Source organism: Medicago sativa, chromosome 4 (assembly GCF_051527215.1).
Source record: "Medicago sativa cultivar Bolivia chromosome 4, Bolivia_mono, whole genome shotgun sequence".
Classification (NCBI taxonomy): Eukaryota; Viridiplantae; Streptophyta; class Magnoliopsida; order Fabales; family Fabaceae; genus Medicago; species Medicago sativa.
Window position 1 is genome coordinate 31,299,252 of NC_140752.1, and position 13,037 is coordinate 31,312,288.

The 13,037-nt window shown below is 36.9% G+C and overlaps 1 protein-coding gene and 1 non-coding gene across 2 annotated transcripts; both read right to left on the reverse strand.

The window, feature by feature from the left end:
- Nucleotides 1–3,760: 3,760 nt before the first annotated feature.
- Nucleotides 3,761–3,867, reverse strand: LOC146927770 (small nucleolar RNA R71). Its single transcript, XR_015009122.1, has one exon. It is a non-coding gene; the product is annotated as a small nucleolar RNA R71 (small nucleolar RNA).
- Nucleotides 3,868–11,077: 7,210 nt separating this feature from the next.
- On the reverse strand, nucleotides 11,078–12,666 carry LOC146927771 (E3 ubiquitin-protein ligase ORTHRUS 3-like). Its single transcript, XM_085708185.1, has 3 exons — nucleotides 12,312–12,666; nucleotides 11,997–12,122; nucleotides 11,078–11,418 (listed from the first exon to the last, which is right to left on the reverse strand). The coding sequence occupies exons 1-3, from the start codon at nucleotides 12,482–12,484 to the stop codon at nucleotides 11,241–11,243; spliced, it is 477 nt and encodes a 158-aa protein (XP_085564311.1). The 5' UTR covers nucleotides 12,485–12,666; the 3' UTR covers nucleotides 11,078–11,240.
- Nucleotides 12,667–13,037: the final 371 nt, after the last annotated feature.

Sequence of the window (13,037 nt, forward strand, 5' to 3'; positions counted from 1 at the left end):
TCAGGGTCGGTGCCCCGTCACCATTGAGACCAAATATCGTGGTCTTAATTTCCTCTCTCAAGGGAAGACGCATCAATGCATTATTGTCTTCCTCCGAGACCGCAGATGGAATAGTACGAGCCACCAAGTTGCTAGTAACACATTTGTTGTCAACACTGAAAATGTTTTGAAAACAATGAAGCACATGTTGCTCAATTTCAGTTGGCTCGGTAATTGATGTTTGACTGTCATAGAGAAGAGTAATCGGTTTGGTTGCTGCCTGGGACTTTGCTATCTTATGAAAGTATGATGTATTACGGTCCCCATTGATAAAATTTTGGTCTCTAGCCTTCTCTTTCCATAAAAGATTATGGTAATTTAACGCCTTTGTAAGAATTAATTGAGCATTCAAATCTTATCCATAAAGATCATTTGAAAAACCTTTGGTGTCAATTAAAATCTGAAAACCTTTGGTGTCAACCAAACATGTCTATCCACATCCCCAAACACGGTGCGGTTCCAAACCTTGAAAACCTGTTTCATACTCTTAAGCTTCAACTACAACCGAAGCATACCACTGCCTCTGACCGGCTTCGACCAGTTACTACTAACCAGCTCCCGACAATCTTCATGAGTGGTCCAGGTCCTAAAGAATTTGAAAGGTACAACATGCTTAATTGAAGCCACGTCAACTGAAAGTAAGAGATGGTGATGATCATATTGGTGTCGAACTAATGAACAACAACTTGTTCGGTCCCAAAAAGAAATCCAACTATCATTACTGAAATTCCGGCAGGCTAGCTTTCATGTGTTTTATATGATGTTACGAACAGAATGTCAAGTAAGATGTTTTAACATCGAGCTAGCAGAAAACAGACTAATCAAGGAAAATATAACAGATGTAGAATTTTAGCGCGTTAATTAAAAGCTGTTTTTATGTGATGTTTCAATCCCAGATGCGTAGAAAGCAGATGTTCTGTTTAATGTTCCAACATCGTGCTGGCAGTAAGCATAAACAAACAGCAAAATAAAAGACAAGAATGTAAATGGCACAGAGAGTTTGTTCACCCAGTTCGGCACAACTCACCTACATCTGGGGGCTACCAAGCCAGGAAGGAAATCCACTAGTGTAGTCCTTATTCAATAGCTCTCAGCAAACTCCTCGTTTACATTATATGACCTAGGACCTACCCGTATAGACTTCAACCTAGGAACTCCTAGATCTGAGATCCCATCTCACTATCCTAATGGCAGTCACTGCCCCAATGACCTATCCGACCTCAACCAAACAAAAGTAGAAGTTACCTTCCAACACAAACAACTAGCACCTTGTTTCACAACTTCGGTGTAGTGCACAAGAGTATCAAACTCACACACATAGTCCTAAACAAGTATCACAGGCGATACAAGAAAGGCACACAGTAAAGATTCTATACTTGCATCAACATGATACAAGAGCAAAATACAGGGAAGACGACTCAAAACCCTAAAATTCTATTCTTTTACAAATCGATGGTTTTGATACATTACAACTCAACTAAAGGTCCTGCTCAGTTCATCAAGATGATACAAAGAGAGGCTCACAAATAAAGCACGAGTTGAAACCCTAATGACTCAATCCAATACTATTGAATTGGTGAATAAAACTAGGGTACAAGTCTTCCTTATATAGCCTTTCAAAGCATGGGCATTTTCGTCATTGGCTAAACATATATTTGTATCAAATATTCTCTTCAGAAATATGTTGAAACAAATATTCTTCGAAAAAATAAATAACACCATATAAGGAAATCGGATGTTAGGCAAGGCATGACGGTCCCTAAAGAAATGCGGAAGCAAAGCATGTGGCATCACCGAGTATCACACTGAATCATGAACAGAGTGGCCTGATGAGTTTATATTTAGTCTATTTTTATGCATTATTTAGTTTAGTTTTATTTAAATTTGAATTTATTTTATTACAATAATATTTCCTTTTTGAATCTTTTTACTACAATTGCATATTTTATATTTTAGGAACGAATATATGATGAAAGGTGTCTTGGAGCAAAAGAAAGGAGTCTGGAGCTGATTTGGAGCAAAAATACGAAAGATTCGGAACAAAAATATAAAGCCCCCAAGTCAGAAGCTTGGCACGGCCCGTGCCAATATGTGGCACGGTCGTGCCACCTCACAGAAGGCCTTTTGCTGCTTTTTCTTCGGGCCCAAGTTACCCTGTTGCAGCTTTACTGTTTTACCCTTTTAGTTGCTTAGTTTCTAAGTCAATTGTAAAGCTATAAATAGAGTAGCACTCCATCATAAACATTCATCTTTTGTTCTTGGAATAAAAGTTCACTTTTATATTATTGTTCTTTTACTTTATTGCTTTCTCTCTTCTTCCCCCATGTCTATAATGAACGTTAGTGAGTAGACTCTTCTTTGTCTTGGGATTGTTGGATAAGTCTAATGACGTAATCCGGATCAAGCCAAGCCTTAAACCCTAATTATATGTTACCTTAATTCCTAATCTAAATTCACCGTTTTAACATGAATTAATTATTATCAAACTGTGGAAGCGAACGCGGAGGGTTTAATAATGGTTAATTCATCATCACAGATATCAATTCATAAAGCGAACGCGGAGCTTTGATATCCGAACAAGTGAATTTAGACAAGGTTTGCGAAACATGAGAATAGTCTAGCAAACCTTGGGACACATAAAGTTTCGATCTTCAAGGTCCCAAAGGCAATCACCCATGAGAATAGGTGTGGTTGTTGGAGGGATACACTCACTGACTTCGAGAGAAGCTGTGATATGCTAAAGAGAAACTTGTCCTTAGAAATTAAGATTAACGCATAATTATAAGTTTAAGGCTTGCTTGTGAAAAGATTCGTTGTTATGATGCACCAATAATCCCAAGGCTCTTTTATTATTATTATTATTGTTATTTACCTACAACAACTAAACCTCCCTTTTTATAATCTTTCTTCTCCTCTAATCATTCTCTAAAAGTTAAAAGTTAATCGAATTCATAACTCCCTAGCGGAACGATACTCTTTTACTACTATTACTTCGATAGACCGTGCACTTGCGGTTTGGCTCTATCAAGTTTTTGGCACCGTTGCCGGGGAGTTATTGCAATTTGGTTAACTTTTTTTTAACGATTAGACTAAAAAAAAAAAATCTTTTTCGTTATTTTATCCTATTCTATTTTATTGTGTTTCTTTTTATATTTCTTTCCAAAAAAAAAAACATATATATAAATAAAATATATTATTTCCTCTTTTATTATTATTTTACTTTTATTTGAGAAAAAAAAAATCTCTCTCTCTCTCCATAAAAAAAAAAAAAAATCTTTTGCTTTATCTTATTTTATTTTATTTCTTTCTTTCTCTATTTCTTCTTTTTCCTTTAACTTCTTGGGAAGATAATAATGATATGACTAAGGAACGCTCCCTCAAAGAGTATGCAATCCCATCTTCAAATGAGTCATACGATGCTATTGTGTACCCAACGGTTGAGGACAATTTTGAAATAGAACCTGCACTTGTTCACTTAGTGCAGCAAAATCAATTTTTCGGATCACCCACTGAGGATCCGAATTTTCATATTTCAACCTTTTTAAGACTCAGTGGAACCTTGAATGCAAACCAAGAGGCCGTAAGGCTGCACCTCTTTCCTTTCTCCTTAGGGGGTAGGGCTAGTGCTTGGTTTCATTCATTGGAAATTGGTTCTATCTTTTCATGGCAACAAATGAAGCAAGTTTTTCTTGCACGATTCTTTCCCTATTCTAAAACCGTCCAATTAAGGAATCAAATCACACAATTCACTCAAAAAGATGGAGAATCTCTTTACGATGCATGGGAGCGTTTCAAAGAAATGCTTAGACTTTGTCCCCATCATGGTTTAGAGAATTGGCTTATTATTCACATTTTTTATAATGGTCTTTTGTATACCACAAAAATTTATGTTGATGCAGCTGCAGGTGGAGCTTTAATGAACAAGAATTACACAGAAGCATACGCCTTGATTGAAGACATGGCTCAAAATCATTACAAGTGGACCGACGAGAGAGCCATCACTAATTCTTCACCCTCCAAAAAGGAGGCAGGTATGTATGAAGTCTCTAACTATGATCACCTTGCCGTTAAGATTGATGCATTAACCCAAAAATTTGAAAAAATAAATGTTAGTGTCATCTCTTCTTCTTCTTCTTCTGCATCTCCTTCTTGTGAAATTTGTGGTGTATTTGGCCATATTGGCATTGATTGCCAACTAGGTAGTGTTGTTAGAAGTCCTGAGCAAGTAAACTATGCTCAATATAATCAAGGGTTTAGAAACAACCAAATTTTTTCTCAAACCCCTCAAAATCTTTTTGGACAACAAACAACAACACCTAGTTATGCAAACAACAAAAGAGTCCCTCAAAAATCCAGCTTGGAACTTTTTTTAGAAAATTATTGTATAAATCAATCCGAGCAGCTCCAAGAGCTTGAATATCAAACTGAATTTTTGAAGGACTCTCTTGCCAAACTTACATCGAAAGTAGACTCCATAGTTACTCACCGTGAGATGCTAGAGACTCAAACATCTCAAGTGGCTACTCCCTCTCAATCCTCCGAAGTCCTCCTAGACCAAACCGAAACCAACCCCAATAACCATATAAGTGTCATTACCCTTAGGGATGGTAAACAATTAGAGGACCCCATTGTGAAAGCTAATAACAATGAAGGAGAGATAGGGTGTGATGAGCCTCAAAGTGAGAAAGCCATAGGAGAGAATGAAAAGTCATTTGTTTCACCATCTCATGAGCCTGAAATTCCATTAACACAAAGGTTTGATGAGTCCAAGTTAGATGAGAAGTTTATGAATCTTATTGAAATACTTCCAAACAAATTGCCACCTAAGCTTAAGAATCTAGGAAGCTTTTCCCTACCTTGAGTCTATATTTAGTCTATTTTTATGCATTATTTAGTTTAGTTTTATTTAGATTTGAATTTATTTTATTACAATAATATTTCCTTTTTTCTCTCAAAAAAAAAATAATATTTCCTTTTTGAATCTTTTTACTACAATTGCATATTTTATATTTTAGGAACGAATATATGATGAAAGGTGTCTTGGAGCAAAAGAAAGGAGTCTGGAGCTGATTTGGAGCAAAAATACGAAAGATTCGGAACAAAAATATAAAGCCCCCAAGTCAGAAGCTTGGCACGGCCCGTGCCAATATGTGGCACGGCCGTGCCACCTCACAGAAGGCCTTTTGCTGCTTTTTCTTCGGGCCCAAGTTACCCTGTTGCAGCTTTACTGTTTTACCCTTTTAGTTGCTTAGTTTCTAAGTCAATTGTAAAGCTATAAATAGAGTAGTACTCCATCATAAACATTCATCTTTTGTTCTTGGAATAAAAGTTCACTTTTATATTATTGTTCTTTTACTTTATTGCTTTCTCTCTTCTTCCCCCATGTCTACAATGAACGTTAGTGAGTAGACTCTTCTTTGTCTTGGGATTCTTGGATAAGTCTAATGACGTAATCCGGATCAAGCCAAGCCTTAAACCCTAATTATATGTTACCTTAATTCCTAATCTAAATTCACCGTTTTAACATGAATTAATTATTATCAAACTGTGCAAGCGAACGCGGAGGGTTTAATAATGGTTAATTCATCATCACAGATATCAATTCATAAAGCGAACGCGGAGCTTTGATATCCGAACAAGTGAATTTAGACAAGGTTTGCGAAACATGAGAATAGTCTAGCAAACCTTGGGACACATAAAGTTTTGATCTTCAAGGGTCCCAAAGGCAATCACCCATGAGAATAGGTGTGGTTGTTGGAGGGATACACTCACGGACTTCGAGAGAAGCTGTGATATGCTAAAGAGAAACTTGTCCTTAGAAATTAAGATTAACGCATAATTATAAGTTTAAGGCTTGCTTGTGAAAAGATTCGTTGTTATGATGAACCAATAATCCCAAGGCTCTTTTATTATTATTATTGTTATTTACCTACAGCAACTAAACCTCCCTTTTTATAATCTTTCTTCTCCTCTAATCATTCTCTAAAAGTTAATCGAATTCATAACTCCCTAGCGGAACGATACTCTTTTACTACTATTACTTCGATAGACCGTGCACTTGCGGTTTGACTCTATCATGGCCCATATTAGCTAGCAAATCGGTGCAACAATTACCTTCCCTGTAGATGTGAGAGGAAATGACTTGTATCCCTTGATTGCAAGCATTATGCCAACGATTTCTGAGGATCACTGGAACAAGTGACCTGTTCTTGAAAATTGCTAAAGCAATGGTGGAATCACTTTCTAACTAGATGTTTCTCCAACCATTACTGGCTGCATACTCCATAGCCTGAATTTAACCATAAACTTCAGCAAAGAAAACATAGGACGTTCCAATATTAGATGCAAAGCCTCCAAGAAAAGCGCAGAGTGGTCACGAAACAAACCACCGCAAGCGCCTAAGGACCCAACCACCGAGCCATCCGTGTGAACTTTTAACCAACGTGCTGAAGGTGCCTTCCAAGTGACCATAATAATATATCTAATGTGACAGTTATGGGGACAGATAGAGAAAGTATCAAGAACAGTAGCATCCGAAGCAACACATTTACCGACGGAGAGATTACCAGTCATAAAGGTGGCTGCCTAAACACGCAGCTGCACCGCCTGAAGAGAAGAAGCATTCGAAGAGAAGCGCACGATATTTCTTGCTGACCAAATCGAATGGAGAGTATGCACAACAGCAGCCAAAAAAATATCACGAACCTGAGATAATCGGTTTTGAGGTAAAGAAAGCAGTAGCAACTCAAAAGAAGTGCAGTCAAACACAAAATTTAATTTACCCCCAATCCAATTCCATATTTCCAGAGCAAAGGAGCAGCGGAGGAATAAGTGCTCAGAAGTTTCATTATGAAACAAACAGAAGCAACAAACAGATACAATAATACATCCCCGACGACGAAGATTTTCGTCCGTGGGCATTTTACCGTGCATTAAGCGCCAAAAGATGAATTAATGTGACAGGGGAATACAACTCGTCCATATAATATCATCCCAAGGAAGAGAGGTAGCAACCGGCCTTAAGACAGAAAGGGCATGCTTTACGGATAATTTGCCGTCAGAAGAGTGTAACCAAACCAGTAAGTTAGAGAGGTTACTAGTTGGCAACGCCACGGTACCAATGTGTGCAACCACTTGGAGGACGTCCAACAACTCTCGAGGAATGTTCCATCTTCCATTAAAAATAACATTTGCAACTGTTCCATCAAAATTATCATGGAAGTGAGGCGCTACTTGCAACAAATCAAGCAACGGCTCACCTAGCCAATTGTCCGACCAAAAGTGAATATTTACTCCTGTGCCAACAATCCATAATGAATTAGCAGCAACCATACCCATATGTTCCTTAATACCACACCACACCGAAAATTTTACTTAGTGTTGAATCGGATGACCATGAGATAAATACCGTTGTCTAAGCAACTAAGACCCCTGAGAGTTCTTCGACATGAACTTCCAAGCTAATTATAACATTAAAGACTCGTTTATAAAGCGCGTAGACTTAAGATCAAGACCACCCGCTGCCCAAGGCTGACACATAATTTTCCAAGAAACTGTACAAACCTTACGAGTAAGAATGTCCCCACTCCAAATAAAATTCTTGATCCAAGAGTCTATTTTTTGAAGAAGTTTTCTAGGCCACATGTAAATATGGAAACAATAAACCAACATTCCGTGAATGATTGATTTAACAAGTTGAACCCTCCCCATGATAGAAAGCATCGCTCCCTTCCAAGTTGCAAGTTTCACTTTGATTCTGTCTGCGATTGCCTGGAAATAAATACACTTCGGTTTCCCCTTTAAAACAGGGCACCCTAGGTAATTGAAAGGAATGTTACCTTCACTGAAACCCAGCAAACCCGCAATCATCTGAGAGCGAGCGGTTGTCATAGCTCCAAAATAGAAACGACTCTTAATGTTGTTAATGAGTTGTCTCAAAACCGCTGAATAGTCCCCAAATATCTGAAGTAGACAACGAATGTTTTGCTTCGTACCTGCACATAAAATCATCACATCATCCTTATACAAAATGTGAGTGGGAATAGAAACACCACGGGAGTATGACATAGGCACAATTTTTCCGGTTTTGCGAGCCAAAGAAAGAGCCCTGCTAAGAACCTCCTCTGCAATGCAAAATAAAAATGGGAAAAGGGGATCCCCCTGACAGACACCACGAGAGCAAGGAAAAAACCCCACCGCTTTACCATTAACAAGAATGGAGAGACGGGCAGATTGCAAAATAGTTAGAATCCAATCAGTGAAGACAGAAGCAAAACCAAACTGTCGTAAAACCGCAATTAGGAAATTCAAATCCAACGTATCAAAAGCCTTCTTAATATCGACTTTCAGAGCCACATCGCCACCAAATTGTCCCTTATCAATAACATTAATAGCTTCAGATGCCAGTATAACACATTCAGAAATGTTACGATCCCGAATGAAGCCCCTCTGCTCAATGGAGATAATCCGCATAGTAATGAGAGCAAGTCTGTCAGCTAAAATTTTAGTGATGATTTTAAACTGAAAATTTGTCAAAGCTATAGGCCGGAAGTCGCCCATAACCTGCGCCCTTATCACCTTGGGAATCAGAACAATAAGATTAGAATTCATATTAGGAGCTAAAATACCAGTGAACAGACTGAATAACATTGGATGCAATAATGTCCCAAAATGTCTGAAAAAATATCCTTCAAAACCATCAGGGCCGGTGCCTCGTCACCATTGAGACCAAATATCGAGGTCTTAATTTCCTCACTCAAGGGAAGACGCATCAATGCATTATTGTCTTCCTCTGAGACCGCAGATGGAATAGTACGAGCCACCAAGTTGCTAGTAACACAGTTGTTGTCAACACTGAAAATGTTTTGAAAATAATGAAGCACATGTTGCTCAATTTCAGTTGGCTTGGTAATTGATGTGTGACCATCATAGAGAAGAGTAATCGGTTTGGTTGCTGCCTAGAACTTTGCTATCTTATGAAAATATGATGTATTACAGTCCCCATTGATAAAATTTTGGTCTCTAGCCTTCTCTTTCCATAAAAGATCCTGGTAATTTAACGCCTTTGTAAGAATTAATTGAGCATTCAAATCTGATGCATAAAGATCATTTGATAAACCTTCGGTGTCAATTAAAATCTGATACGGTTAACCTCATCTATCGCCAACCAAACCTGTCTATCCACATACCCAAACATGGTGCGGTTCCAAACCTTGAAAACATGTTTCATACTCTTAAGCTGCAACTACAACCGAAGCATACCACTGCCTCTGACCGGCTTCGACCAGTTACTACTAACCAGCTCCCGACAATCTTCATGAGTGGTCCAGGTCCTAAAGAATTTGAAAGGTACAACATGCTTAATTGAAGCCACATCAACTGAAAGTAAGAGATGGTGATGATCATATTGGTGTCGAACTAATGAACAACAACTTGTTCGGTCCCAAAAAGAAATCCAACTATCATTACTGAAATTCCGGCAGGCTAGCTTTCATGTGTTTTATATGATGTTACGAACAGAATGTCAAGTAAGATGTTTTAACATCGAGCTAGCAGAAAACAGACTAATCAAGGAAAATATAACAGATGTAGAATTTTAGCGCGTTAATTAAAAGCTGTTTTTATGTGATGTTTCAATTCCAGATGCGTAGAAAGCAGATGTTCTGTTTAATGTTCCAACATCGTGCTGGCAGTAAGCATAAACAAACAGCAAAATAAAAGACAAGAATGTAAATGGCACAGAGAGTTTGTTCACCCAGTTCGGCACAACTCACCTACATCTGGGGGCTACCAAGCCAGGAAGGAAATCCACTAGAGTAGTCCTTATTCAATAGCTCTCAGCAAACTCCTCGTTTACACTATATGACCTAGGACCTACCCGTATAGACTTCAACCTAGGAACTCCTAGATCTGAGATCCCATCTCACTATCCTAATGGTCAGTCACTGCCCAAGTGACCTATCAGACCTCAACCAAACAAAAGTAGAAGTTACCTTCCAACACAAACAACTAGCACCTTGTTTCACAACTTCGGTGTAGTGCACAAGAGTATCAAACTCATACACACAGTCCTAAACAAGTATCACAGGCGATACAAGAAAGGCACACAGTAAAGATTCTATACTTGCATCAACATGATACAAGAGCAAAATACAAGGAAGACGACTCAAAACCCTAAAATTCTATTCTTTTACAAATCGATGGTTTTTATACCTTACAACTCAACTAAAGGTCCTGCTCAGTGCATCAAGATGATACAAAGAGAGGCTCACAAATAAAGCACGAGTTGAAACCCTAATGACTCAATCCAATATTATTGAATTGGTGAATAAAACTAGGGTACGAGTCTTCCTTATATAGCCTTTCAAAGCATGGGCATTTTCGTCATAGGCTAAACATATATTTGTATCAAATATTCTCTTCAGAAATATGTTGAAACAAATATTCTTTAGAAAATAGATTTTCCAAAATCTCTTTTGAAAATATATTTTACAAGTATGGTAACTCTTAAAAAGTAGGAACATTTTTAGGAACCGCCACACACACCATCAAGGAATCCTAAAATATTGTTTATATTTTAGAAACAAATATTCCAGCTAATTATGGGCAATAACGCGCTGCTTGGTGAACAAGAAATAGGGTGTGGTTTCCTTACTGAGATAAAGATTACGTAAACCAAGCCACATAAACAGGGCACACTGAACCGTGCCAAGATGTTGGAACATCGTATCCAACATACACGAGTATTTGTTTTAGCAATAATGAAGCCAATACCCAAATACCCAACAATCTCCCCCTTTGGATTTATTTGTTGTTAAAACAACATGAGGCCATTCAGACAAGGTAGAGAGATACCAAACATACATTTCTTCAATCCGCAACCACGAAGAAAAGTAACACAACTGCAAAATGGACATGTTGTATCATCATCCAGCACATTATCCAGCATCTTGCAGAGATGCCTATCCACATGTTAGAACATTGGTTCCAACTTACAAAACGGGGATATTTGTTTTAGCAATAATGCAGCCAACATAAATATTATTACAAAAGGGGGAAAATTACATAAAAACTGAGTGTAAGTCGGCCCAAAATGGGTAATACGAAATATTAAAACACCACACAAGTGTATCAGCCTATATGTAATCATAAAATGAATCAAAGATTTTACCAGCAAAACAGACGAGTATTAGAGTAATTGCCTATGATTTCGGGACATTTGTAATGTTTTCTATTTTTGAGTTTACTAAGTCGTCAAAAAATATCACATATCTATTTACCTGTTGTCCTGCTACTTGCCAACATTTTTCAATTCTATATATTCCATCATAACGGTATCCCCTTCGAGGGGCATATGAGGATCTCTTATCCTTGCTAGATCTGATCAGTGAAATTATATGCGTCAAGATGATATAGTGTAGATTATTAAAAGCACAGTTAATACAATATTACATAATTTTTTATCTAATGTTTAATTGAAGAAGCCAATCATATGATATAGTGGATTTTTCCAAGGCCTCAATCTTAATGTGATAGTGAATCTGCTACCTTATCCATCAGAAATTAACATGTAGTTACATTCACATTAGCAATTTAACAACTACTACTAAATCTTTTGCATTCAGATATTACCTTCAAGCTATACCATATATAAGTTTAATTAATTGGCATGCACATGATTTTGTTGTCCAATGGAGTAAATTAAATAAGGCTAATGTTAACTTGTGCTGTGCCCTCAAGGCACATGTTAAGATACTTAATATAGAAATACACATATCAAAAGACGTGCATTCAACTTCTTAAAAGTTGATATATTGTGTTTGTCAATGCAAAATTGCTCTATTTAGGTTGCTTAACATGTGCCCTAAGGGCACAAGTTAACATGACCCATTAAATAAACATCTTGTGATTAGGTTGAGAAATAAGCATGCCAATATTGTAAGAGGAATATATCATACCTGAAAACTCGAAATGGATAACCCTTCAGACAGCCAACTCCAACGCCATGATTATAATCTTCAAACTCTTGGTCAGAAGATTGTTTCTTGTTCGTGCGTTTGTTTCCATGAAGATCCTCAGCACCACTGTGTATTGTTAAAGAAAATGAAATACTCACAAAGTTAACATTAATTTTTATTACATTTATCAAACTGAATAGATAAATAAAAAACCAAATAATTTATATAAAAGGATTATAGAAGGAGAGAAAGAAATGGACTGAAAAAAAGGACATGTTTTTGAGATACAAAGTAGAAGATGATACCGTGACAGACCTCTCATATATTTCAAAGCAGCTGAAACATTGGAGATCTCTGGTGAGAGTTTTAGACAAGAACATGTTAGTCTCAGCAATGTTAGTATTACTTCCTTTCTCCGATACCAACATTGCGTCCTTCGGATCTGCGTTGACATTGTTATGTACTTGATGCACAAACGATCTCTCCATGTTTAAACAATCGAATCAGATCCAATTCACTGTGTCATCTAGAGTCGTTGGCAGGTCCACGGAGAGACACGACATATGCCACAAGGTGACGCAGTTGACACATTGTAGCTTCTCTTCTTCTCTAGGATGAGTCTGGCATGCCAAACAATTATCATCTATGTCACATGGAAATTGTTGGGCCATAGCTGGAGAAATAGGGAATAAGAGTGAGAGAGATATTCCCTAATTAATTATAAATTATAATAATTATTTAATAGTTTCTTTTAAAAGAAATTAAATTATCTAATGGAATATAATCAATATTCTTTGAATTTTCTTCGACTAATAAATACTTTCCAAATTAGTTTTAAATTATTTTATTTGTTCATATTCAATAATAAATATTTTCAAACTACATAAAAGTTTATATCTTTCTATAGGCTATTTTTTTTTTTAAGAAATATATTTTTGAGATAAAATTTATTTAATATCTATTTTTGTAATACATCGTAAAATTATAAAAAATATTTCATTTTTCCATTATAAATAATAGTAGTTTAAATATTATTAAAAA

Coding starts and splice junctions, on each gene's coding strand:
- LOC146927771 (XM_085708185.1), bottom strand. CDS start 12,484: ATGGAGAGATCGTTTGTGCATCAAGTACATAACAATGTCAACGCAGAT. Junction 12,123..12,311: donor TGCTTTGAAATATATGAGAG/GTCTGTCACGGT, acceptor AACAATACACAG/TGGTGCTGAGGATCTTCATG. Junction 11,419..11,996: donor TATCCATTTCGAGTTTTCAG/GTATGATATATT, acceptor TTCACTGATCAG/ATCTAGCAAGGATAAGAGAT.